General features: G+C 46.9%; 1 protein-coding gene across 5 annotated transcripts in view; it reads right to left on the minus strand.

The window, feature by feature from the left end:
* Positions 1–2,547: 2,547 nt before the first annotated feature.
* Positions 2,548–27,780, minus strand: part of LOC144142287 (uncharacterized) — a 29,889-nt gene continuing 4,656 nt past the window's right edge. The window contains exons 2-9 of one of the 5 annotated variants that reach the window (XM_077673664.1): positions 23,325–23,535; positions 21,997–22,092; positions 17,411–17,479; positions 16,515–16,586; positions 14,935–14,991; positions 9,103–9,189; positions 6,036–6,320; positions 2,548–2,800 (exon numbers count right to left, since the gene is read on the minus strand). In XM_077673664.1, the coding sequence (XP_077529790.1) occupies positions 2,582–2,800; positions 6,036–6,320; positions 9,103–9,189; positions 14,935–14,991; positions 16,515–16,586; positions 17,411–17,479; positions 21,997–22,092; positions 23,325–23,535 (1,096 nt within the window). In that variant the 3' untranslated portion in view covers positions 2,548–2,581. The remainder of the gene's footprint in view (positions 2,801–6,035; positions 6,321–9,102; positions 9,190–14,934; positions 14,992–16,514; positions 16,587–17,410; positions 17,480–21,996; positions 22,093–23,324; positions 23,536–27,780) is intronic. The other 4 variants (XM_077673668.1, XM_077673666.1, XM_077673665.1 and 1 more) reach the window with 4 other exon arrangements.

The following is a 27,780-nucleotide window of genomic DNA, read 5'->3' on the forward strand; positions in this document are numbered from 1 at the left end:
CGCGAAATCGGTATTTTTGTGGAAATGAAGGGGGTTACACGGTCCTTGCTGTGGGCAAAGAATGGTACGCATTAAAACGATTGTGGACGGACGGGTCGTCTGCTTAGTAGGACGGGGCAATAGGCAGTCTGAAGGAAGGCTGCCCATTACCAGAAGATTCTGGCGAAGATGCATCGAGGGGGAGGCGTCGGAGGCACCCGTGTGCTACGCACTGGTCAGGAGGCTACCTGTTTGCCTTCCAGAAGACTGTGGCGAGAACGCATTATTTGGAGACGATGTGCGGCCCGTCACTTGTCGGCGAAGGGAGTGGATCACATGGCTGCACAGCGGCTACGTAGAGCCATGCGTTAGAGCGCAGCCCTTAAGCACCCGCTCCTGTGGTTTCGCGTAGTCCCTCAGCGTTGGACTCGTTGTAACCGAGAGAACGAAGACGCCACTGAAGATAGAGCTGGCAGGAAAACGGAGGTTGCAAGTATGACGAAAGTGTAAGAGGGAGGGCGTAATTCCGTGACCGTGCGAGACGTGCTTCACAGTGGCGACCCCTTACGAGATAACGACAGAGTATGCCGCACGCCGTCGTGCATTAGCTGATGACGCGATCACTTTCTGAGGCACAGCATCTATGAGCCGTCGCCGAGAAGACTACAGTTCGCGCTGCACTCAAATTTCGCATTAGCGAGTGTCGTAATCGTACGTCATTTTCTTCCTCAAGAAAACAACTGCGGGGTATAAAACTGCAGTGTTATGATCCAAGAATAAATTAAATTAACTTATAAAAATGAAAGAAACTAAATCAATAAAAATAAACTTGCGGCCATAAAAAGCAGGGCTTTCAAATTCATACAAATACGCAGTCTTATGTGTCTGAGCGAATTTTTCATTTCGCTTCAGTTAATGTTGTAATCGTGGACCTACTATAGAAGACATTTTGCATTTCACAGTTAAAGGAACTCTTCAACACTTTAGATCAACGCTCTCACTCTTATCTTCGCATCTGGAAGCACTGCAAAAGTTATAGCTATTGCCAGCACAGAGGAGCAGTGCGGGATTTGCTCGTCCCAGCAGATACGCCTTCCGTTTCTGCTTTGCTGTTGTGGTTTCATTTTAATGTCGCAACTTAAGGAAAGCCTGCAAATAGCCGCTACATCACTGTAATGACGTCATTCCAGCGGTAGAAGAACGCCAAGACTGGGGAAGAGAGAAAAATATGTTAAGCAAGTTTGTAAGTTATCTGATGGGGACAGAGCAGTACTTTTTGTCTGAGGGACTTTCGGACTCCCTGATCTAAGTACTGGATGTGTTCGTTGACTACTTTCTGCTAGCATTCAAGATTTCGAACAAAGTAGAAAAAAGTGTTGCAGGGTTGCTTATTTGTGGCCAAAACAAAACATTTGCACAAAAAAACCTACATTATGGCTTCGTTTTTGACAAGGAAACCTGACAAGGAAACGAAAATCGAGGAGGAGGAGGAGGATGAAAACGTTTATTCATAAAAAGGGAGAGGGGAGGGGGAGAGAAAGAGTTAGGAGTGGTGGGTGGCCATCCTATTCCGGTAGGCCGCGCAGGGTCACCGCCGCCTTCGCCCGAGAACACAAAAAAAAATTAACAGAAAAAAAACAGGCTTGCTTTTTTTTTTTCTCCGAACCCGTTCGAACCCGTTTGAACCGGTTCGAACCGGTTCGAACCGGAACGGAATGGTGCGCCGGAACTGAACCCGAACCGAACCCGAAAGGCTTGAACCCGAACCCGAACCGAACCCGAAAAAATTCCGGTTCGACACCCTGGTTGATCCCTCTTTCATGGGAATCGGTAAAACACGAAAGGGAAAGGTGCCTTCACAGGGGCAGTTGAATGTTAAGGGAACCTCCATGTGCGAAGGGTTCGCGAGCCTGACCCCGCCAGACGACGTGACGCCGAAATGAAAAAAAAAAAAAAATAACCGTTTTATTCCGGGACAACAAAACCAAAAATGGCATGCACAGAAACAGCCGCTTGAAACGCAACGGTCATGGGAACAACGCCACAGTTGAGCGTTGCCTCAATTCACGCGCGTCCCCCGTACGCGAAGGCGCTAATACGGAGACGCCAACTATCGGCTCTCATTAGCCTCATAATGCGCTACCTCGCTTCGACTCTCCTAGACGGCAGCACAATCTGACTGTGTCATAGGGAAGGACATAAGACGCGTTCGTAAAGCTGCTCACGTCTCTGCTCATAGCGCAGTCGGTAGAGCGCCATATACCTCCAATTGCGGCGAAAGGGCAAGGGCTCGAACTCGGGCGCCGCAGGGTCAATGACACTTTTCCTGGCGAATCACTTCCGTGACGGATATGACGCGAGTAAGATCTTCGTGTCCCCGGGCATAAAACATTTTCGTGTTAAAAAAAGATGCTATCAGCCAGCACAAAGTTACGGCAAAATATACTTTGCTGGTATCAAAAATAGATTCGTGACGCACAAATGCCTTGTATAAGAAATTCTAAGGACAGGCGGATCCTAGCTAAGTAATTCGCTACGCAGAATTCTGATGTTTAGTGCCACCCGTACTAAATGCGCCAAAGCGTACGAAACTTCATTGACATTACTGAATGGTAAACTTAAATACAATAGAGTCCTGGATCAGAAATCCTTCCTTCGGATTTTCTATTTGCTGGAGTGAGATGACTCGTGGAAATCCGAACTTTAGGTTGGGCGTTCCTCGTACAGGTTTCTTGAAGCTGTCTCCATCAGCATCACCCGAGTCGAGCTTTAGGAGTATACTGTTGGCTTCCTCCAGGTGGTTAACCAGAAGCACAGCAACCTAAAAAAAGGAAAATTAAATTCAAATTCACCCAGTGTGAAATTGCTGAACTGTGGAGCTGTACTCCTTTTGCGTCGGCTCGAACATCAACATGCGCCAGCCTGAGAACGGAAGCACTGTCGCTACCCAAATTTTACGGTTCGCGCAAAGAAATCGGCACATAACGTTCAGCGGCGGAAAACCCCTTCTCCTCTGCTACCGCGAGAGGAACCTGGGTCTGTGAGACCGCTGCGCCCTCTATCATTGGGTCTGGAAACCTGCTCCTACCCCTGCGTAACGCACGACCTACAGCTGACGGACCTACAACAGCTCCACTGTTAATAGACACGCTCGCTGTAGTGCAGAGTGGGCCTGCTTTTACTGCCAAGCCTACCCGATCGGCTATTGCGAGTGGCCCGCGGATTAACCGACATTAGGGGGAGTATATAGATGCCTACTGCTAACGTTGTTGCTACAGCATGTGCACCCTGAACACCTGCCCATACCGCCAGTTGTGTATCGGGACTATAAACCGGATTTTTACGCATAAAAACGCACCTTTTAGGAGCCAAATATAGGCAGGAATAGCAACGTTTTAGACCACCAACGTCGTAAATAGAGGCATCATAAATTGTTACATAAACATTAAGTTCAAGCGAAGACTTGCTCCACCTGTATCTACGATAGCTAAACCAAAATTGTTATTCAATATGACGGCACAAAGACGGAAACAGTTAAGCATAGTTATTTAATTGTCCCATTACACTGCTGGACTAAGGACGATCTATCAGCCGAATTGAGCTACCGCTTTGCCCCCATACGTGTTCAATAACCCCTGTTGATTGCTCGATCTACGCTTACAGCGAAAAAGGCATAAAAAAGAAATATTGAGGGCTAGAAATTATTATAAAGCGCTATTTTTTTTCTTCCTCGTGCAATTTAGTTACGGTGCAGCGAGAATAGACACCAAAATAAACGCGATAGACGACAATTTTTAAAAAAATTAGCACGCTCTTACATAAGGGATGTTGGGTACAACTCTAGCAATTTTCTCATATTCGAGGATATTACCTCAATTGTTCAAGCAAGACGTCCCAACATGTCTAAAGACACTTCCACGCTCTTAAAAAGCATTTTCAAAATGGGTTTATTAGCCGAACCAAATATAATTGGAAAAATATATTATAGCCCATAGGAAGGGTGAATTTAGGGCGCGAGGAAATGCAAATGCGCAGTTTTGTGTCGCCCTTGGTGTTTCACTATGAGTATGAGTTACTAAGGAAGGCGCATTGCAATGTCGACCGTTGACTTGAAAATGGAGTGGTATTTGAGTATGCTTCTAGAATCCCGGATGCGACTGGAAGTTTGAATAAATATGTTTGGAGAGCACGCGGAACGTAACCTATCGATTGCTGGGAAAATCGAGGAAACAATAGCAACTACCACCATCTCCAGATTTTTGGACGTGAGATTGTTCCTCTTTCCACTGCGCCACATTTTCACTACTGCTAGCGGCTGTTTTCCGGGAGTTATTTAACTAGAGGGCTAGGTTGAACTCAGTGGAATTCCGAGCAGTCAGTGCTACCTAGCTGTTCGGTAGCATGAATAACGATCTCAAACTGCACTCGAAAACGAAAGCTGAGGCTAAATAGTGTTCATAATGCGCCGATGCTTAAAGTAGGCATTGAAAATAGGCATGTATAGACATTTATGGCCATCTAGGCACGAACGACAAAATACTCATTTATAGGCACTACAAACCCCCCATAAAAGCCCCCCCTTAACCCTTCATTCGTCCCCATATATCAAGGTGGCGTGATAGGAACGTAAGAAACAAAATTGATTGATTGATTGTAGGGTTTAACGCGCCGACGCAACGCAGGCGATGAGGCGCGCCGTAGTGGAGGGCTCCGGATTAATTTTGACCACCTGGGGATCTTTAACGTGCGCCGAAATCTCGTGCACACGGGCGTTTTTGCTTTTCCCCTCCATCAGAAAAGCGGCCGCCGCGGCCGGGAATCGAACCCGCGACCTCGTGCTCAGCAGCGCAACGCCTTAGCCACTGAGCCACCGCGGCGGGTCGTAAGGAACAGAATAGGCACTTGCCTAAAATACGGCCTTTATGCATGGCTTAAACATGTTGGATGGTTTAGCTCATTGGCGGATGTCGCTCAGCCCGATCATACGAGTTTTGTTTTATGAGTATTATCATATCATACAGTATGATCTGCTTGTTACCAGCTTTCCCATTTGTAGTGTATGCATGGATCACAGAACCTGTACTTAAAACGCCAGCTTTATAATTTTTGTGAGTCATTCTCCTCGAAGTTACAAATTCTTAGTAGCACCTGTGCCATCATTACATGTGTCTTTAGAAACAGAAATATGGTTCCTGTTTATACCTTTTTGGGAAACCTTAGTACCCAGACTAAATGCATTGCCCTATATCAACTCGATGCAGCTGTTGCAGTTGTATACGCGCGTAAAGAACAAGCAATACGAATTGGCCACACAAATATAGCGACTATATTGCAGCATGTGCCCGCCCACGTTCAGTGGAAGAATTAAATGGCGACCTACCATAAACACCGCTATCTCACAAATTTTCATTTGCAGGTTTGAGGTCAGCGCTATCTGGGTTTCTCTAAGTATACGCGGCGACCACTACCACTACTCTTTGACACGAAGTTAATGTACGGCTGTGATTTGTGATTGTAAACGGTCCACCACCACAATCCATAGGCCTCTGACTTGCAATGAACGATACATTAGAGGAAATGACTAGTTTACCAAACATGAAGCAGAAACATGTAGTAACTGCTAAAATATGTGCATGCCTCACTCAGCGCGCCACCGCATACTGTCTGGTAACGCCTAATGTGTAAAGTCCTAATTATATCCTGTACTACATTTAAGCATCCCTAAGTGGAGCTGGCGTCTCCAAATTTAATTACCCCTTTCATTTCATTTTATGCGTCACCGAAGGGTTTGCGGGCATGTTCTGCAGGACGACATCAAAATTCTTGAAAGCATCAAAGTTCATCCTTCCCAACAGGAATAATTTTCACCGGAAATTTAAATAAATGCACTTTAATGAAATGAGTAAGGTCAATCGCGCCATCGCTAAAATTTTACACTGGAAGCCGTTAAACGCCAGTTCACCTAAGACAGGAGCAAAAAGCTTTCGCGTCCCTCCCACCCTTAGCTCGCATCTAGCTTTATTACTTCCCCGTTGGACCGGCTTACGGCTACTGACCTTATGTGCGAAGGGCCAGGGCAGCAAGTCGTCACCTTCTCCATGATGTATCCTGAACATCGCAGCCACGTGAAGTTGCGCAACTGGACAACACAACTCATCTTTCACCCATGGACGACGCCATTCGCATGTGTGTCCCGTAATGCTAATCATCAGTTCAACTTTACAGCCCGGCTTGTTCATAGAGAGCACGCCCGTCGACAGCGTTGAGTAATTGAATACAAGCATCTTCCTGAGGGCCGAGTACGGCTGGAGCTTCAAAATACGCTGGAACACAGGAAGGATCTGCGGGAACAGATGAAAAAAGGCAATTAAGTTGGCCATGTAACTGGATGGTTTTCCGGAAATGTCTTGGAAAAAAAAGTTTTCTTTCACCTCTGTTATGTTACACTCTATCCTCCCCGCCCTCTCAACCCTCGCCATCTTTCCCTTCCCTTCATGCACCTCCTCCTATGATGAATGCATGAAACTTGGGCTGCTTTTCTCTCGCTTTTCTTCTCACACCACTTTTTACCGCATTGTTTTATATTTACATTTATAAAAAACAACAACGTGTACTAGTCATTAAAACAATACTGGTACAGTGGGTCACGTACTGATATTTCGGCTAAAATATTCCTGAAGTTTCCTCATTCCTGAACAATGCGGACGTGTATGAGCCATGGCACCAGCTTAGCGAGATTGGAACGGCTTTGGCTGGATATACTTTGTGTTCAAGCATTCATCGCCCTTTCTGGCCACGTGGTTAACGTCGGCGAGGGACAAACAGAGGCAGAGACAGAAATACAGAAATAAGCATAAAGAGAAAGAGGAAAAAAGACAGACAGACAGGCTATTTCTGTTTAGGTAGCCAAAGAAAGACTAACATCTTAACAAATCCGTTATATCCCAACATACACGTGGTGTTGACTGTTCTTGTGTAAACCTAATTAGCTTCTCCTCAATATTACTCAGTGACGTGGTATACATCCCTGAAAGCGGTTTATACTATTCTCGAACAAACAAGATTGCATGCGCAAGCTACCAGCAGTGAAGTTCTTGTATTGTTCTGTTAAGTGTATATCACTTCCAGGCAACAAGGCCACATTCCAGACCTATTTTAGACAGCGCAACCTGCACACTTATACAATTTTTTTACCATACCGAAGCATGATTGTCTCCTAAGGAAAGTAGATAAAATGTAGAAACGAAAATGGTCCGAGTTTATGTCAAGTTGAAACTTATCCAAGCGAACGTTTTGGGAATTCGCCAGTATGTCTTTATATCTCATCTTTGCGAACGGTAAATGCGATTGAAGTTCGTTTCCTATACAATTATACAAAGAAATCGTAGCCTTTCTGGCAGACGTTTGAAAGTGCAGTCCCAATTACGTTTCACCTGTTTTTTTTTTTTTTGAAAATAAAGGGCTGCTTATGCAAATGTGTACCGTGTCCTCAACCGAGCCAATGCCAAGGCTTGCTTGCTAGAACACTGCATACCGGATTTGGCAAAAGGGAGCAGGAAACTAGCGAAGCTAAACAGCTTTGGGGCACAGCCATAACAACAATATCCAAACGTGCAGGCCGGGATAGACAAACCATAAAGACAACAATTAGTGTGGGCATTAAGTTGTGCATTGCGTTTTTGTATTTCTTAACGGGCATAAAGAACCCGTCTGGCATGGTGATAATTGCAAGCAATGACTTTTACGACGGAATTGAAACTTACCGTGGCTTGGTTGCAGTTTTTATAAGATTGGCGTGGTGGACAAAACGTTTTTGCATCAATAAAACTGTTCCGCTTTTTAGTGGTCATTTGGCCCCTGCCCGTCACAACGCACCATCTGGTATGAGATTGCATACAATCCCCACCGCTTTTGCTCAATTCCCGCAAAACGTACAGTCGGCAAAAGCTTGTCTATAACACTCGAGCAGCGTGCTCCTGACTGCGCGGGAGACACGTAGTGGCAACGCCTGGTTTGAGATAGGTAGAATGTGAGCATGCGCGGCCCGTATCAGAGCGACAGCTGTGTACCTCCTCGCTGTGCCAGTCGCCTTAGCTTCCCCACCTTCTTTGACCGTAATAAGCGCTGCATGCCGGCGATGCCGGGCCTGGGAACGAAAGGGGAGATTACTCGCGCTAGCACGCTCGGCTGCATTAGCTTTGGCGCACAGCTGTTCATTGCGTCATCGTTCTGCCAATGCGCTGCATGAGTACCGCGTGCACCACTATCCGGTTTCTGAGCTTGGCTTTCCACGTCACTAATGACGGGCTAACGCCACAATACTTAATGCACTGTGCAAGCCATCACGGACCGATATCTAGCCACTCCAGAACGCCGGCAGCGATGCGTTTTCAGCGATTGTTGTTAGTTTTGTCGCATACAAAAAAAAAACAACTCCTGTCTAAATTCAGTAGTGTGTTGGGAAAATTATGCGGCGTTGCACGTAGTTAAACGGAGCCAACGCTGTACTAACAATCTGTAGTCTCCACTTTTGTTTTCCGGCCCGGAAGCGCAGTCAGCGCTTCTCACGGCGAAAGAGGGTACGGAAACCAAGGCAACGGGCACAGCGAGGAGGGATATAGCCATCGCGCTGATGAGGGTCGCGCACGCTCACATTTTCCCTGTCTCAAACTAGGCGTTATCACTAGATGTCTCCCGCGCAGTCCGGAGCACGCCGCTCGTTATAGACAAGCGTTTTGCCGACAGTACTATCCTTGAGTGGACCGGCTGTCCAGCTCGGAGCTCACCGCTGTCCAGCGCACACCTCGCCGACCAGGTCATGATAACAGAGAGAGCGGAACGTGCGAAGGCGACGCTTGGACTTCTGAACTAAGAAGCCATCCCCACGCATATAACTGCTCAATAAAAGTTTCCCTTTCTCTCTCTCTCTTTCTTTCTCGACAAGGCGCATGCTCATTAACTGGGCTCGAGCAGTCAGTAAGGAGCAGGGTCGCGCGAATGAGAGGACGCTCCCAACCAACCTGGTGCTTTCTTTAGCGTACATCTTTGAGCTCGCAGTTAAAGATTGTTTTCTCCATCTTTCTTTCTCTCTCTCCGTGGCATAATTATAATCCAGGATCTCACCTCACGTTGACTTCCTTGCTTCTTGAGAACCGCTTCTGCCTCCAAGCGGTGAGTAGTGGCTTTGTGACGTTCCTCTTTAAAGGTAGCCTGCAGGATACAGACAAAAAAGCGTGTGTTGGGTACCATGTTGTAAACAAAACAAACGTCAGCAAATGAACATAGTTAGTATAGTCTTGCGATTGTTGTCTTCAGAGGACCTGAGTCGTTCCACGGTAGATGTCAATTGCTGAAGATTTAAGTTCTGATTTATGGACACCTCCAGCAAAACGTTTTCAAAACAAATAATTCAATCATAGAATGATCTTTTGATTGCAAAACTAGGAAATTTTCTCTTGAAAAACAAAACACAGTACGATACACCGTAAGGAACCAACAAGGCGGGTATAAATAAGCGTTCAGAAGAAATTTTACGTTGCAGGAAATAGCCCGGGGAAAAAACTGGCTCTAATCTACGCTTTGAAGTGGGCTGGAAAGCAAAGCCTTAAACGACGCCCTCAACAATTGCCCCTGCGACGTCATTTGACTTCACACACGTGGCTCTACAGAGAGTGAAACCATATATTCTCTCTGCCGTTACCTTGAATTCTCTGGGGAGGTGTCCCGAACGCAGCAGCATCGGCCACAGCCGGGCCAGAGCGGCGTGCGTGCGTCCGCAGAAGCATAACGGAGGGGAGCGTCTTTCGAAAGGGGAGACAGCGGAACCTAGCCATTCTTATGTGCTTGCTCGGGGTTACAACACCGCGTGACACAAGCGCAGACACCGAAACAGTTTGGCATGTGGACTTAGTGATTCCCATTTGAACCGATTTAAACTAGTTAGTTTAGTAAGTTTGAGAATGGCGAGAAAGATGAGGGAACATTTATAATCGCTATTGATCAGAACCAGTTCCTCCTTTCGCCTTTTGTAAAACCTCTTAAAACACAACCCAATTGGTATTCACCAATTTAAAAACGAAGTCCCATTCGTGGCGAGCAGTGCGCAAAAGGTAGCGTTTCTCTACCGGCCAGACGTCTGTAGGTGGTCTCTACATTTTGTTTTCCCGCCCTGCAAAGAAATCTTTAACGTATATTTTCCGTACGACCACCTACTTCCGTCTGGTCCGGGGTACCCAGGGTGTGCTGTCAAACAAATTAATCCAGCCGTGCGAAGGAAGCGCGCAATGGACGCGAAGCTGCGCCAAAACAGGCCCAAACAACCGCCGCTAAAGCAGACGACAAAGCCGTCCCGCCGACGCGCCCTCCGCTGTGAGCAGGCACCTGCGCGCGGGGAACGCTGAGTAACCATTCGCCGCGCCATCGACAATGTGCTCCGCGATTCAAAACCACTCTCCCCCATCTCAGCCGCGTTGGGAGTTTCTTGTCGCTCAAGCCACGAAGGAACCTCTTGCAAGTAGAGGTAGGAAGCTTTACTTTAAAACTGCGCTCCTTGCAGCCCAAATTGAACTTGTAATTATATGGTTTACACTATATCTGTAGCCATATTTAGGCTTAGAGCTTGAGGCCCAGGTATCATAGGGTCATTGACTCGCACACCTACCACAAAATAATTTGTTTGTAAGAAGCCCATCCAATGCTTGTAATGTACAAACATTACTTCACGGAAATCTTTAAATAATAACCATGCAAAGGGTTCCAGCATTATAGTCAACCTAGAACCCGTGGGCTTTTTCTTCCAGTGTTGCAAATGCTCATGTTTAGTTTTTAAAAAGAGAAACTACTTCGAAGACGGCGTGTTTCTATTGTCAAGAAAGAAAAAAGCATTGGAAGCGAGAAAAACGAGAGAAGTTCACACGAATGCATAAGACTCGAAGGTAGCGGAGCTGTACGCATCCTTCACGACCATCACGATGGTGTAAGTCTCCGATTGGAGCCGATTTGATTATTCTTCGCGGCCGCCACAACGTTTACTCCCCCTTTGTTGGTATAATGGTAAAGAAGAGGCGAATCAAGGGACCATAACGAACGAATGAAAAGCGCACACTTAAACTTGGAACCCGCAGGTGCCACGTGTACCCTATCAGGTGTTTTGTGTCGAGCAGGTGGCGAGTTTCCTTCACCCCACAGTCACAGCCGAGTGAGTAAGCCGTTTGACTGTCGGTTACTAACTCACGGTCACACTTCAGGCGCGCGCAGCGATCGGACGTGCGGATGGTTGGCTCTGCGCCAGGCGTTTCAGCGGGCATGTCCGGCCGTGGTGACCGGCTTGCTTCTGAGCCGTCGGACTACAGGTTTTTGCTGACGACGATACCGTCGGAAGACTCGATGAAGTTCTCTTTAATTCTTGACTGTTGCCTTGGTGGTAAACCGTACGGAATTGAGGACTTTCACATGCATTTAGACGAATTGGGCGTGCTCAAGGACATCACAGGAATAGGTCTCTTCAAATGGGCCATGTCTGGCTGATAAACCTGAAGACACGGGATGCACGCCTTAGGCTTCTGGACGCGGGGGGACTGAAAGTGAAGGGGCGTCTCTGCGTCGTCAGACCCCGTTCAACCAGAAGTTACCACCAAGCTACACGGGGTGCCCTTTCACGTCCCAGATGCCTTGATACCCAGGGTGTTCGCAGATTTTCGCGAAATAAAGAACGTTCGTCAGGACTCGTGAGAGGCGGCGGGCTTTGAAACGGCGGAGTCGACGACACGCATCGTCCGCATGATTCTGCGGCAGAACCTGACCAGCGACAATTTGCCCCACCTGTTCAAGCTCTACAGGAGCTCCGTACTAGTCGTCGTGGTGGGTCGTGCGGCTTAGTGTCGGTGGTGCAAGCGCAGAGGGCACATTCGAAAATAGTGGCGAACCTCGAGGGGCTCGAAAATTCACCTTTTTGGTCACCTGTCAGACGAATGCGTAAGGACCTACGGCAATGTCGGCGCTGCTGCTGAAGAGCCGAAAGTACATCCTGAAGTCATGGGCGCCCAAGAAGCGGAGAGAGCAGCGGCGTCGACAGCTCGGACCGCGGAAAAGGCGGGGGATGAAGTACACCAAGTGTACACAGCTGACGACCAAACACCCGTTGAAACTACAAAAGTGTGGGAGGTGCAAATTGTCAATGGGTTCTGGTTAGAGCCGTAGACCAGCGAAAGGGCAGAAATAAGCCGAGACCACTAAGCAGGACACTCCCCTCGTGCAGCAGCACGATGAAAGCGCCGCCGCCGACGACGTAGTAAGCCAGCAATGGGGTGTTTCCACACGGACAAAGCATAGCCGAGTGCATCTGACGGAGGACGAGAGCACGAAGGCACAAAATAGCCGCCATCGAGACAAGTCAGCAAAGTGATGCCGGTATACGTTAGGCAAAGAGGAACGCTTGGCTTACCGAGAAAGAGAGTAGAGGATATCGGCCAAAAAAATGGAAAGTTTGAATCGCACCAACCGCGGTCACACTCCGCGACGCGTTTGAAGAAGCACGGAGTCTTGTCTTTTTAGCTAGAATATAAACGATGGTGTATGTATAAGACTCAATCAATGAGAGCCGATGCGCCCCTTCAAGTAGCGACGCAAAATGTACGAGGCCTTGGTTCAAGGAAGCGCAAATTTCAAGTTAGGAACCTAATGTAGGAAAAGCAAATCGATATACTAGCTGTCCAAGACTGTAATTGAGTCTGAGCAGCATACGGACACCATGGGGCAATCTTTCCTTGAGGCATATGACGTGTGCGTCAGCCATGCGGCTGGAACATAAAAAGGCTGCTGGTTGTTTATACAGACGGCGAAAAACTGCATGGTTGAAAGTGTTAGGGCGTGCTCAGAGCGGCGTTTTGTCCGCTGCGATTTCGTGTATGACGAACAGCATTTACGGCTGTCGGCGTATGCGTCCAGAAAACCCAAATAACGTCGAATTTTTGTAAAGAGATAGTCAAACTCCTCGAGTGTGACAGGAAGGTTTTTTTGTCGGGGACTACCTGTGTTTGTAGACAAGGAGACCGTTGGAACGAAAATGCCTCCTTTGATCCAAGTCCTATTTTTTCTTGGCAAGCATCAGCCGCTTGTTGCTCGATGACGTTGCATGCATAGGAAATGCTACATGCGCTTCGAAATTCACGCAGTTTCAAGGAGCTAGCCGTCCCAGATTAGATAGCATTTATGTGTCGCCAGTGTAATGATTATCAGTGTAACCCGTCTCGTTTTCAGATCATTGTTTGGTTATCCTGTGTGTTGGAGGCAAAGAACCAAGCAGGGCAACTGGACCCTCTGGAAATAAATAAAAAGCTGCTTAAGGAGGACAACTTTGTTGCCATGATTAACTCAAAGATATGAACTTTTTCAGACCGAATGCAAGAATGTATCGAGAAATGGGAGCGCTTTAAACAAACTGAAATATGTGACTACTGAGCGTTTTACTGGAATCCGACATGACGATAGAAAACAAGATATGGAATTACGCAACTTGCCTAAACAGCTGAAGGATGAGGAAACGAAAACTCCCGGGCTGTTTGTTGCTGACATACGCAGTGTAAAAAAATATCGAAGCAATGGAAGCAGATAAGTATAAGGGGGCGGCAATAAGGGCACGTTCGGAGAACCTTATGGCCTGGGAAATGCCAACGATGCGCTTGCTGTCACACGAAAAAAAGGAAGCAAAAAATGTGAAATCGAGAAAATAGAGTACAAACGATCCGAAGTCCGGGAACAGTCTGCCATTGAAAAAGCTTTTTTAGAACATTACAAATACGTTTTTCTCCGCACGCCGTCAGAAGACAGGTTTGGGAGCTGCTTTAGAAAAAGAGACTAGTGCGAGTTTAGAGAGTCCCAAAGCGCGGATGAAATAGAAGAGGCGATAACAATTTAACTAATGGAAAATTGGAGAGACCAGGGGGGATAGTTACTGCGTTCTATATATTGTTTAAGCAAGATGTGGCGCCTATTTTTTAGAAAGTTTTCCGTGAATCCTTCAAATATGTCTTTTACCTCCATCCTTCTGAAAAGCGCATACAATTCTGATTCCTAAGAGTGACGGCACAGAACAATTGTTCGAAGTCACTTGCTATCGGCCCATTTCCCTGAATGATTACTAAGTGTTCATGAAGGTACTAGCAAAGCGAATTCTGCGTGCCATCAAAACGTCTGTAGGTCCTCGCCAAACTTGCGGTTTAAGAGGACAAACAATTTATACTAACATCCACGTTACACGGAGCATTCTTGGGGCATGTGACATAAATTTTAGGAGGATATCGATGCTGCAAGTTGAATTTGAGAAGGCGTTTGATAAGTTGCCTCATTCGATTCTTTTAAAAATGTGGAAGGAGTTAAGATGGCCTCCTTTGACTGCACAACTGAGGTTTTACTCAACCGACCACTACACAGAGAATCGATGTGTGTGCCGCAGTATGACAAGGCTGCGCACTTTCCTCCTTTTTCGCGCTTTATTTGAAACCATGATGTACAGGTGCCCAAAAAGGAAACGGAGAACGGCTTCGTGAATACAGAAGAATTTATATTTTGTGTGACTGTCAGCACAGCGTATGTGCGGCACGATTTTATTCTAATGTTACTTTTTTGAGAAGTCACTTAGAAGCTGCTGCCTAGGCCCATGACAGAAAAATCCTGGTTAGAAACGAGGGTAAAAAGGTAAAAGACACCAAAGGCAGTATACCTGGTTCTTGTAAAGCGCCCAGAGCAAGTTTACGCAATTTTGCAGCCCTTAAACTTGCTCTGCTTTCATATATGTCTGATCCCACGACGCTACCAGGTCGCGTTTTGGACCGTCCTTGAAAGCAACAGTGTGGAATAAAATGTATCCGCAGGCTTACTACACGTTCTAGTTGCTACTATTTTCGCTGCTATTTAGTAGGGTCAGAGCTTCGTTCATGAGAAGCAGGAGGTGGTTACCTTGGTGTGGAGATTCATGGGCATGGGGTCTGTGCCGGACATCGAAGTGCCTGGTGCCTTTCATGAAAGGGAAAACAAAAGCCGGCCTTCAAATAAGATCTCTTCCAGAGTTGTTTAGTCGATGTAAAACATAAGTATTAAATCTTTAAAGAAGCTGACGTGACGGATTATTAGTAAACAAGTCTGTGTAATCGACTGGTATGAGCTTACATCAAACAACAGCTTCAGGTAACTACGCGTCCTTGGAGAAGGCGAGCGCCGGGCAATGAAAAACTAGAAACAAGGTAAACGTGGCAGCACCTCGACCACTCTAATTGCACAGCGGTAAGACGCAGCCTGGACAGGTGACCAATACATAGCTGTGATAATGTGGAAAGGCAAACTGGCTGGAGGCGGAAGAAGCTGGATTCACGCAAAAGCTCCTGCCAGTGTGTGTTGCTTACCATTTTTATGGTTCGTCTCAGCCCGCACTGAGACCTCTTGCTTGTTTTCAGTTCCTTTGTGATTAGTTTATTGTGTTTTTTGTTTTGCTTAACAACCAATCCGACTTAAAATTTTAAGGGTGCCGTAGCCAGTCTTAGTTGCTTCTGGTTTGAATAAGATGTTCCTATTGTTCCTAATAAGAAGAACAATAATATCTATGTCGCAAGGTTTATTCGTAAGGAAAGGGGTTGCCAAGATATATTTCGAGTTCAAACTGCGTTCTCTGGCAGAATTGCTGTTGCAATAGTTACATAGTGCAGCTGAAGATGAAGTGCCGGCACTAACATTGCAACGCCAACAAATCGACTGAGAAAAACTGGGTTCGCCAAATATGCTTTCCAGATGAATGCGATCGCGGTAATGTTACAATGTCCTTTTTAAAGTGATTCCTACGGGCGTCCCCAACGAAAGGCTCACTAGAATGCCTGCCTGAACTTACTAAGTATTTATTATTTTGAGTAGATAAAGGTGAGACTAGAAGTCAGACTGAAAGCTTCGGGAGGAGAGAATAAGTAATATCTAACGCAGGAGTTTTTGTAACTACTACACCCACCAAGATAACCATAGTGTGGCCACTCAGCATTCATACATCCGGCCCTCCTCTTACACATGCCTATGGTACCACAAGGCGTGAATAACTACATCGAAATAAAATTGAATAGATCTGATCTGATTGTAGGGTTTAACGCGCCGACGCAACGCAGGCGATGAGGCGCGCCGTAGTGGAGGGCTCCGGATTAATTTTGACCACCTGGGGATCTTTAACGTGCGCCGAAATATCGTACACACGGGCGTTTTTGCTTTTCGCCTCCATCAGAAAAGCGGCCGCCGCGGCCGGGAATCGAACCCGCGTCCTCGTGCTCAGCAGCGCGACGCCTTAGCCACTGAGCCACCGTAAAATTGAATAGCTATCAGAAAACACAACATTCTAGTTCCCTAGGTAAGCAACTAATTACCCACTCGCACATTAATACGCAAACACAAAGACAAAGACAGAAAGAAAGTGAAACAGAAATAAAACATAACCTAGGTGCAGACAGAACGCAATCGTGGAGTACGACGTGGACACGAGGTTTCAAGTTCTTTTTAATATTCACCTCAGTAACGGAGCTGGGATTAGTCGGGGTTGCCGGCAGTACACGATCGCCGGTATTCGTTTCTTCGTGTGCCTGGAGGCAAAAAACTCAAGGAAAACCTCAAAAAAGCACGTTTCAACTGGATCATGCAAACCCTACGCCACTCACACACGGACACCTTCAATAGACATTGAGCGGATCCGGATCGAACTAAACCTGGATCGGGTGCTGCAACATATTCAGTTGCAATGGCGATCAATCCCGATCTCGCGCGAACTCAAACCTGGATCCCCAAGCGCGATTGAGGTTTCCAAGCGGGATCGGAAGGAGAGGCGACACTCTCGTACCCGGTGAGTAGTGCTATAGAAGGTTACAACTTTGAAGAACTCCACCATTATATCGACTCACTTGACTGAAATAAGCGTGTGGTGATGTTTGTATGGTTACGTTTACATACTTTTACAAAACTTCATTTGACCACGGTCAATACAACATACGGCTGCCGCCGTCTGTTTTGAGTACAGCGGTTATGTTAGATCGTCTTGCAGTATTATGGCTAATGGGACACAAAAAAACTCGCAGGAAGCCAGCCATCGCTGCAAAAGCAGTAAAACAGTACTAAAAGACCGCAACACATCCTAGCACGCAGTTTCTACCACCACGATGCTATGAATGGTCTTAGTACGGTTGCGAATTCGGCTGATACCGGCTACAACTGCGCAGGGTTACTTGACGCCAGCTGCAAAATACCCTTTCTGGCGCCCTGTGACGCACGGAAGTAACAAGCAGTTGAACTTCTCAATAGTTATGGAAACATGTCGGGTAGCACTGGCGATGCGTCGAGAGCGCCCTTTGCGTTAATCCGGATTGAAAGTAGCGGTTTCACAAGGGCACTTTTACTCTTATAAAAGGATTACCTTGTCATCATAGGACGCATGCTGGTTTCCTTCCTCCCAGAGGTTAGGGTGTTTCTTCTGGACGTGTTTCTAAGAAATAAATACATTCAGAGTCTTCAGCTGTAAGCGGTATTATTTTATGGATGTCCAATACTAATAAAGTGAAGAAAACACGTCCTTTATGAGTGTGGACAACACCCGAAGCAACACCTGTAGTGCTCTCTATTTGGTGGTAGAACAGAGTGGTGGGCATCAATCTGCATTCACACGATGCTTTTGTTATTATTTGATAATGTATATTGCTCCGTCAGAATTCGCGCAAAGCAAAAAGGAATAGATCACGATTACGTCAGTGCTCTAAGGGAAAGAACCTTAGTACGAAAAACCCTTAGGCGCAGACAATCTTAGCACTTAAAACAACCTCAGTACGGTGGTGTTAATTTGGTCAAATGCATCAGGTCCCATTGCATACATTCACTCCAGTTTGGGGCGGTGCTGCAATTTCTGAATTAGTTTTTTAGGCTTTAAATATTTATGGCAGTAAAATTTCATGACCGTAATTGCGAATCTACTCTTCAGCAGATCAAGGCTAGAACACCCCGCGGAAATCACGAACCCTTTGGTTTTATTAGCACAAGGCTATGAAAGTCAAAGAGAGCCATAAAAATTCAGTGAAGCTTTAACGTACGCGCAAGACTTGAACGGCGAAGCTCTTGTAGGTGATCATTGACTGACACAAGGTTGAGTTTTATTATCGCTGTGGTGTCGTGGGTGACGTCCGTGGCATGGAATTTTAATGAACGTAAGTTGAGCAAGGCCAGATTGAGCTCATCGTTTCGGTGGACGTTTTCGTACGCCACTCTGCAAGTGCGACTTATCTTAGCCGATGGTTTGCACGCAGCGGCCTCTCGAAGCCCGGCCTCTTCCTCGGTCATGCGAACTATCCGCGGCCGGGCCATGTGGGCTCAATGATCATCTAATGCAGCATCGGCATTCAAGTCGAGGCTCTTCTACGGTAAAGAGCGCATGCGCCCAAGGGTGCACAAACGAGGGGCGTACGCTATGACCCGTCTTCGTTGTTCCAAAGAAGTGTTCTCATGAGACGGCGAACGGTTTTTTGGGGGGGAAGGAGGAGGGGGGGCAATGTAAGCCAACCTCCCTAAGTGGTATGCTAACTTGACGAACGTGCGCTCGGGGCACGCGTGCAATAACGTTCGGCATTTTCTTTGTATTTTTTTACTGCGGACACTTTACGCAAACTTTTTGTTCAGCATCTTCGGTGTTATACAATTACCTACACGATGGTTCGGAGTGGAAATAAAATTAGATAGTGAAGGTAAGTGTATAAATACAGATAAAATGACTTGTTTAGGGCCGGGTTGCAGAGAAAAGGTAAATCGGTTTAAGGGACACGCGGGTTGGTGTACAGGCCAAGTTGTGAATGTGCGTGATTAAAAACGACATAAAAATTTCTAACCACGGTGGGGATAAAACATGCGATCTTCAGATAAAAAGTATGATGGGTGCAGTGGAATGTTGTTTTCATGCAGCTCTCCAAAGTGTTTGCGTCGGGTTCTGTCAAGTGCTATGAATTGAAGTAGGATACCAGTTACGTATGGCACCCTACGTGCCTGCTGCTCATGGGCTTTGAATATCCATTGAGAAGGTATATGTGAGTTGCATGTGTGGGGACAAATCGTAACGTGGCTAAACCGACTTCAATAAACCTGTTATTTGTGCCAGTGGTGCGTTGTCCCTAAAGTAGTTTATGAAAAGAGTGCAGCTCAACACTGCACCTTGTGGCACGCCATTTTCTTGCCCAGAAACCTTTAACCTGTGCCTTGGCTGTCCCGTCTATTACGCTTGCCATTGTTTACGCAGTTGTTAGTTGTGCCACATGAGCTGGGTGTACGGTCACTGCCCGGCACCCCAACCAAAACATTGGCGGCTTATCTGGTCACCTCACTGCAAATGTCATCGAAAGACGACACTTTTGCCGCCATGAAAATGCCCACTTTTTCGCCCACTTCAAACGCTCTTCCCCTCCCGTCTGGCTCCTCCCACGGTAAGCACAGTGGAGGCTTCCTCAAGTCAATACAATTTTGACTTGTTCTACTGCTGTCGCGCCATCTCATGGCAATTTGTGTTACTATTGGGCTTCTTCGACTGCACCCCCGAGGGGGTGCCGCTAGCGCCTTTTAAACAGTAGCTAAAGGGCAGGTTAAAAAATTAAAAAGCAGGTAAAAGCAGCAGAGACGTCGAATTGGGTACACAGAATGGAAGTGGAAAAACCCTGGAGACTCATAGAACAGAGCAACTAGAAATCAGGAAGAAAGGTTTCTATGGCAATACTCGAGGCAGTGCATTGATTTTGAAGCACGGGCGGGGTGTCCGAGAACACGGGAATGGACGGATGATTGATTGATTGTAGGGTCTAACGCGCAGACGCAGCGCAAGCGATGAGGCGCACCGTAGTGGAGAGCTTCGGATTAATTTTTACAACTGGGGATCTTTAACGTGCGCCGAAATCTCGTACACACGGGCGTTTTTGCTTTTCGCCTCCACCAGAAAAGCGGCCGCCGCGGCTGTGAATCGAACCCGCGACCTCGTTCTCTGCAGCGCACCACCTTAGCCGCTGAGCCACCACGGCGGGTGGAACACGCGGCTAATTAAAGGCAACTGGATGAAACTTGTGTATGCTGCGGCAGGGATCGGGAAACCGTAGGGCATATTGTCTTAGATGGCACAGAGATACGACCACCGCGACGGGGCGATGGGAAGAGACGTTGACGGAGGCTTTAGGATTTGGTGTGAGGGGTAGTCTCAACTTCAGGGCCATAGAGATGACAAAAGGGTGGATGGAGTGGTTGTGGAACAAAAGTAGGAATGTTTGGGACGTAGGATGAGCAATATACCGAATTAGAATTTAGAACAGAAGCGGGGGGAGGTAAACAGGGGTGCGAGGTTATGAAGGGGGGAAGTTTAAAATCGGGAGGGGGGAGGGATAATCCATTAGGTTAGTGAAGGGTAGCGGAAGCAAGTAGAACACAGGCAGGTCGATTGGTGACAGCCGGCGTCCTGATGCAAAGAGAGGGCCTCTAATCATCATCATCGTCATGTTTGTGAGCAAAAACATTTTCTTCAAGGCGTATTGGTTAGTTGCTATCGCAAAAATGAAGCACACATGTATTTTAATTTAAACTGCAACTGCAAATATCATTTATTGACGTACGGCACTGTTGAAAAGGATGAGTATTTCCAACGGGTTTTGTAGTGTGAAAATGTTTTGCCTAGGTAAACATCTGGAAATTAATTCTTTTATCTTTTGGCCGGGAGACTGAATCGAGAGACAGAGTGACACACATAATTATTGCGTTAAAGTAGCCCTAGAAAGGCATGTCTTCTGTAAAAACCAGATAAATTATTTAGGCGGCTGAGATAGCAGGCATGAAGGGCCGATGCGTGAGCGCAGCGTCAGTAGCTGACCCCGGCTGAGAAAGAGGTTACCTGTCTGAAAGGGGGATTGGCCCCACATGAGTCCATGCCTTGTGCTGTCTCTTTTGACGTATACATCCTTGTCTGAATTATTGTGTTCCTAAATATTGGTGCTTTGTTTTTCCTCTTCCTTTGTCGTATGTTATAATGCCTCGCTTACGGGATTAAATTCGTGCCTTTTTTTCAATAATGCGCTGTTCGAAGTTAGTGGTTTTGCCTGTTACGTCTTTGTGTGGTTGTTCTTTATGGCGCTCTTAAACTATAGATCACCTGAAAGATTATCGCGGTACCATTTACTTGTGGATTTTGGCCTGGACTTTTGACTCGGCAAAGCGTGATGGATGTGTCCGAGAAAAGGGAAGCATTAAATATTTTTCAGGCAGCAAAATACTAATCCTCTGGGATTTAAACAGGAAAAAAATAGTGCTGCGTCTACTGAATTCAGTGCGGAATGACGTTTAAAAATAATATATTTTGAGTCCTGTGGAAATAGTTATCTTAATTCGCTTCTCGGGTTTGTATTTTGGCTGCTGTTGAAGAAGGCTGGTCTAGTTCCAATTGCCTGCCCTAGTTTACACAATTTGAGAGAAGTACATTGGTCACATCACTGTGCCACGCAAAAATTTGATAATTTTCAAACTATGAAAATGCAGCGTGTTATCGGCATAGTTTTAGGATGCGACCATGCTTCCTTACCCTCGGTGCAGGCACTGAAAGCAGTGCTACACACCACAGCGCGTCAAATGGCGCCAAAGGCTGATTTATCAAACGTTCAAAACATACACTTTTAGTTCGTTTCATCACAGTGCAGCTGCACGCATGACCCAATCAGTAGTGCCATAGTTTTCCACGCTGGACGCGCGAGTTTGATTCTGATTCGCGAATGTCAATAATTTTTTTGACCTGACTAAAAAATGTACACTTTTTTCAACCAGCTCAGCGTTCATCTAGCTGAACACACGCGTCATTGAAAATCCAGTAAAATATATCATTGTGATGAACAACTAAGTGCTGAAACACGTTAACATCGTGGAAAGTGTGCAATTCAAAAATGAATACACACACGATCCTAATCCACAAAACGGTTAAACGCAACGACTGACGCTTCTTACCTTAATGCCTCTGTACTGGAAGGTTTGACCACAAGCCGGGCAGTCGACCAATGAAAACTTCAAAGGAATGTTCTCGAGTACGGGAGCAAGCATGGGCTTAAAAAGGTAAAACAGAAATACAGTAGGGTGAACGAGAAATGGGTACAATATACGAGCTCCATAAATGCCAGTTTACAATGTTTAGCATAAAAAATTTAACCATCTTCCCGTATTGTATTGATGGGCTTCGAATGAAGAGAAAGTTGTTCACCGGAACTTTTGAGCAGCTTTATTAGACGACGTGACGTTTGAAGGTTTCAGTGCGTAGAGAAATTTTAATGTTTCAAATGTTAGACTCCGGCTTTCAAGGTTTGCCTCTTCTAGGAGTAATTTCAAGACCCGGTACTCTTCAACTTGTCTGAAAGTGTCCTACACACGCGCGTTGAAAGTGTTTCACCTACCAGAAAAACTATAACGAGATGAGGAGATGAATAACCGAACTCATAACCGGCTACACGGCTGAACGCTTTCATGTCGGCGTTCCTAAACAGGAAGACTAAACAAGCTCGTTTACTGGGTGAGTGCTCACGTCTACCGTTTGGGTCCATGGAAATCAACAAGAAAACATGTGATACATTACACTCTTTACTTAGGGTTGTCGTGATTTGCCACTGGCGTGTGCGCACTACACATAAATTGTACCGTAAGAGATACTGAGACTTGTACTGCTCATTTTCCATCTTACAGTTTAGCACAACTCCAAAAAAATACACTTGTTCTCTTGAATATGGTATTCCCACATCTATAGGCGTATTAAGGATTAGATGAATACAAGTGAAGTTCTTGCCCTTCATTAAAAGAGTGCTGGAGACGACGCCCTTCTCGAGGTCTGATAGAGCACCTGAACAGGTCGCACCGTCGCGTTTAACAGCGCCGTCAAGAGCTGCTTCGATGTCCGGCAGCAGTTCGGGCTCTCAGAGCAGTTGCTGCTGTTCCCGACTTCCGTAAACCGGCTTCCACAATAGTGGTCGTACACATTTACCAGCTGTTTTTCAGGATATGGAGGGCAGGATTAGGTTGTTTTATTAGCACTAATTCGGCGTTTTCACTTGTTTTGAAAGGAGGATTGCAAAACGAATTAGGGCGGAAATCTCTCAGCCTAATTGGTCTGACATTTCAACAAATGAAAATACAACTAAGAAAACATGTGTTTAATGCGTCCTTTGATCCGCCATCTAGATAAGAGCGCGAGCAAGGTTTGCGACAGAAACAGCTCAATATTCATCGCGAGATCTCCTTCCATTCCAAGAAACTGCTCCTTTACACTAGCAGCGAGAGCAATTGCATACCATTGCAATTTCCGTCGTCGTGTTATCCGTCACACATGTGTAGGATCCAGTAAATCTGGCGCAATATGTGCAGAGAATATGCTGGCAGTCAAGCTTGTAGAATTTTTCTGGTACAAAACCACACTTCGCACACTTTACGATGTCGGCGGTGCTCCCATCGTAAATCTTGGCTCGAAGCGTGCCCGTTGGGATGCTTATTGCCACCACGTAGCTGGAAAAAAAGTAAACATCACCATCAGCATAATAATCGTCATCACTACTGTCATTGTAACCGCTATCATTATCCATGTACTCAACATCGTATCTAATGTCTTCTGCAGTACAAATGCTTCTACAATGAATTTTCAAACTCTCCTGTCATTCGCTGTCCGTGTACAAATAGTGGTATAGAACTCTATGCACATTGTTTCATCCAGTTGTGTGGCTTCGCTACTTGTAGTCCTGTCTCCGGTCAGCCATTGAGATATCGTGATTCTCCACCGGCTGTCTGTCAAACACATGTGCCCCAGACCCCTTTTTTTGAATTTTGAGGAAGGATGCCTTCTAACAGTTTATCTCCCATTAATTAAAACGTCGGGATCTTTCCTTAAAATTACTTCTATTATTGTTTATATGGCTCTGGCTCGCTGCACTGAACTACGCTTTCTTACGATTGTTGCCTGCTCCACTTTTACCAGATATTCGCTCTCAGGGAAGCATTTTAGAGCAGAAGGTGTTACAACAGTTAATATTTTGTGCGCTTCCCCGAATATGCATATACTGAGAGGGCCTTGAGAGACAGGTGCAGGAGGACGTCTATTTGGAGGCGTTGTAACCATCGCGGTCTCGGAACCCGCCTACGATTACTATGATCTTCACAAGAGGAGGATTGGTAGAATATGGATGAGGATGAATATGAGGGGAAGGAGATGAAGCACAGGATGGTGCCCACAATTTGCAACCAGGTAACTGTAAACAGGACGCGATGCTCAGAACGTGCTCAGAGTAATTTACCCCTCCGTGTGAAGGCGGCCTCCTGGCCGCGGTATGTGAAGATGAGCGACGCACGGAAGGCTTCAGTCGTGAGACGTGCAATATTTCTGTGCCGCGGTAGCAACGATCCACACAAGCACTGCCCGGAGCGACGCGCTACCTCATGGGCGAAGTTTTTTATAACGTCGTGCACGCGCCTGTGAAGCTATGAAGATATTTTTTGCAGAGCCAAGGTTTGCGTGTGGGCGTCTACCGTAGCACCTCGTCACCAGGACGGAAGCGGACGGTGCGGTGAATGGCGTCGTAACGGTCCTTGCGATCGCGTTGGCTGGATTCCGTGTTGAGACTAGCAAGCCGACGGAAGGAGTTGAGTAGAGATGAACTACTTGGGTAACGGGCTTGAGCTATGCACAGGAGCACTTAAGACACTGGCGTCCAGCACGTATGATGGATCGCAGCCGTAGACGAGCAAAAAGGCAGAGTAACCGGTAGTCTTTTGTACTGCAGTGTTGTATGCAAAAGCAACAAATGGTAGAATTGTGTCCCAGTTGGTGTGATCAGGTCGGATCTGCACAGAAATCATTTCAGAAAGAGTCCGGTGGAAGCATTCAGTCAGGCCGTTCGTCTGCGGATGGTAATTGGAAGTGGTCTTATGAACTGTGTTTGCAGTACGGAGAACACCAACAGTGCTGGGGAGGAAAGAAACGTCTTCCCGTGATCACTCAAAAGAACACTGGATGCACCATGGCGCAACAGTATGGCACGCAAGAAGTATATACATATATATTTATAGAGCAAATAAGAAAATGGGAAATGAGGGGCTCGGTGAAATAAGGCAGAAAATAAGGGTTGGCAGTCAAAAAGACCTCGGAAAGCAAAGGGGAGGTTGTGGTGGGTCATAGAAACAGATCAACAATTTTTTTAGTCAGAAAAGAATTGGTGAAAAAATGCCCGCCGGGTGGGATCCGAACCAACGACCTCCAAATGCCGGTCTGGTGCGACAACCACTACGCTACCTGCGGGGCTGTTTCCCCAACAGTTTCTCGGGTATTTATGTTAAGGTTTTTTTTTGTTCCCCGTACTTGGGGGTGGTAGCCAGCGCCACTCGGACTACACGGGGTGAAGGGGACCTTCTTTTTAACCCCCGGGCCGTGACTCGAGTGCCTACGACATGTGGAGAGTGGTCGACGAGCGTTAACCCCCTTAAGCTACCTTTGGCACCAAGACTACCAGAACAGAGGCCCTCGCTAAGCATGTAGCGAATCAAAAAATGGGAAATGAGGGGATCGGTAAAATAAGACAGAAAATAAGGGTTGGCAGCTAAGAAAATCTCGGAAAGCAAAGGGGATGTTGTGGTGGGTCATAAAAACAGATGCCTTTTTTGAGTCAGAAAGAAATTGGTGAAAAAATGCCCACCGGGTGGGATTCGAGCCCACGACCTCCAGAATACCGGTCTGGCGCGATAACCGCTGCGCTACCGGCGGGGATGTTTCCCCACCAGTTTCTCGGGTATTTAAGTTAGGGTTTTTTTTTGTTTCCTGTACTTGGGGGTGGTAGCCAGCGCCACTCGGAGGAGGTTCAATGCTGGTCGACCACTCTCGACATGTCGTAGGCACTCGAGTCACGGTCCGGGGGTTAAAAAGAAGGTCCCCTTCACCCCGTGTAGTCCGAGTGGCGCTGGCTACAACCGCTAAGTAGAGGAAACAAAAAGAAATATTTTAACATAAATACCCGAGAAAGTGCTGGGGAAACAGCCCCGCTGGTAGCGTAGTGGTTATCGCACCAGACCGGTATTCTGGAGGTCGTGGGTCCGGCTCCCACCCGACGGGCATTTTCTCGCCAATTTCTTTCTTACTCAAAAAACTCTTCATTGGTTTCTATGACCCACCCCCACCACAACCTCCCCTTTGATTTCCGAGGTTTTCTTGACTGCCAGCCCTTATTTTCTGTTATATATATATATATCAAGGTTGCAGTCGTTATTGCCATGCTGTTAGGCTTTTTTCGAAATATTTAATTGTGCCGAACGACGTATGTTTGTCATGTTTCTTTGATACAGTGATAAAATAAGGAATAGAAGTCGAGAAAAAAATCCGCCGTTTTTTTTTTCCGGAAGCGGGAGTCGAACCCACATCTTCGCATAAAGCGTGCGGTCCACTAACCATTGTGCTATTCCGCGACGGCTCCCCTCTCGTCTATACAGCGGAGGTTTATAGTTAGAGCTGCTATGAGACAGGTCAACTAGCGCCATCCCTAGGTGTTTCTTTTTTTAAACTTCGGATTTCAAATAAAGGTTCCCAAATCATGTGAGAGCGGGCTAAATGTTGTACGCTTGCCGCACGTGTTTTGAATCTTCCGCGGAATATCACCGGTACCAATCAATACCTTCGCTGCTACATCTCACCAAGAAAGAAGACTCGCTCTGCGCTTCAGTTGCATGATTAAGGGTTTTAGCTGTATGTTTGCCAGCGGTCCGCTCAGCCCGACCGGAGCGTGAGCAGCAGAAACACGTTTAGCTAAGCGATAAGCGTATCTCTCTCGGCGGGAAATAATTCGCGTCACAGTCGTGCCCTGTGCGCGTGCAAAGCAAGGCATCATCCGAAAGGAAAAATAAGAACTGATATTTCTGTCACGGAAAATGTCGCGTTTATTGCCTGCCTCACCATTTTCATATACTACAGTCACTGATAAGATAGGAAGGCCTCGCATATTTTTCTTCATGGGCCCCGAGTTAAAATATTTCTTTCAATTTTTTGATCAGGCGCTTCCGAGTGATAATGTCAAGCTGTTTGACCCTATTAGACCGAAAATTCAGAAGGAGGGAAGGAGTCGCTTATTTTAATGACACATGTAAACATGCAGGGCTAGGGCAGTGGCAAATGCGCGCGCGCCCCCGCTCTACCCCGCCGGTGCTGTAGGTCAACCGGTGAGGGTTGGTCCTCAGCGCCACGAACTAGCGGCGGTGAAGGGTGGGAACTATACCCGAAGCGCAGGCCGTATGAAAGTGCGCGCCCGCCGCTCCTCCAGCCCGGCCGTGGCCGAGACCGCGACGGAGCGAGCGGGCTGACTACGACGCATGCGCGCGCCATCTGCTATTGAGAGAGAGGATGGAAGCAGGAGAGGCGCACCTGCTGCGGACGCGGAGCTGTGGACGCCGTCCGACGCAGGAAGAGGCGAGGCTAAGAAATGCTCTGCATTTAAAACTGGCGCATGATATTGGAACTCCTATCAGATGAGCGGCCGCCGCTGCCGCCGGTTTCACAACCGCCGATGCCCAGTTGAATAGAACAAAGACTCTGGCAGAACTGACGGTGCGCAGCACTGAAAGCGGGCTTTCTGTCGAACTGGAACCCGCGGCATGTGGCAATCAGACGCGCAAGTCTTGCGCTACGCGATATACAAGAACTCTAGCCGCCGTCACCGGCGCGACGCATGCGCACTCCGCAGCTCAGGCGTCGCCTGATCACGTGACTCGCCGCGCGCA

This window comes from Haemaphysalis longicornis, unplaced genomic scaffold (assembly GCF_048455015.1).
Source record: "Haemaphysalis longicornis isolate Haplotype H1 unplaced genomic scaffold, Haemaphysalis longicornis Haplotype H1 scaffold_6, whole genome shotgun sequence".
Classification (NCBI taxonomy): domain Eukaryota; kingdom Metazoa; phylum Arthropoda; class Arachnida; order Ixodida; family Ixodidae; genus Haemaphysalis; species Haemaphysalis longicornis.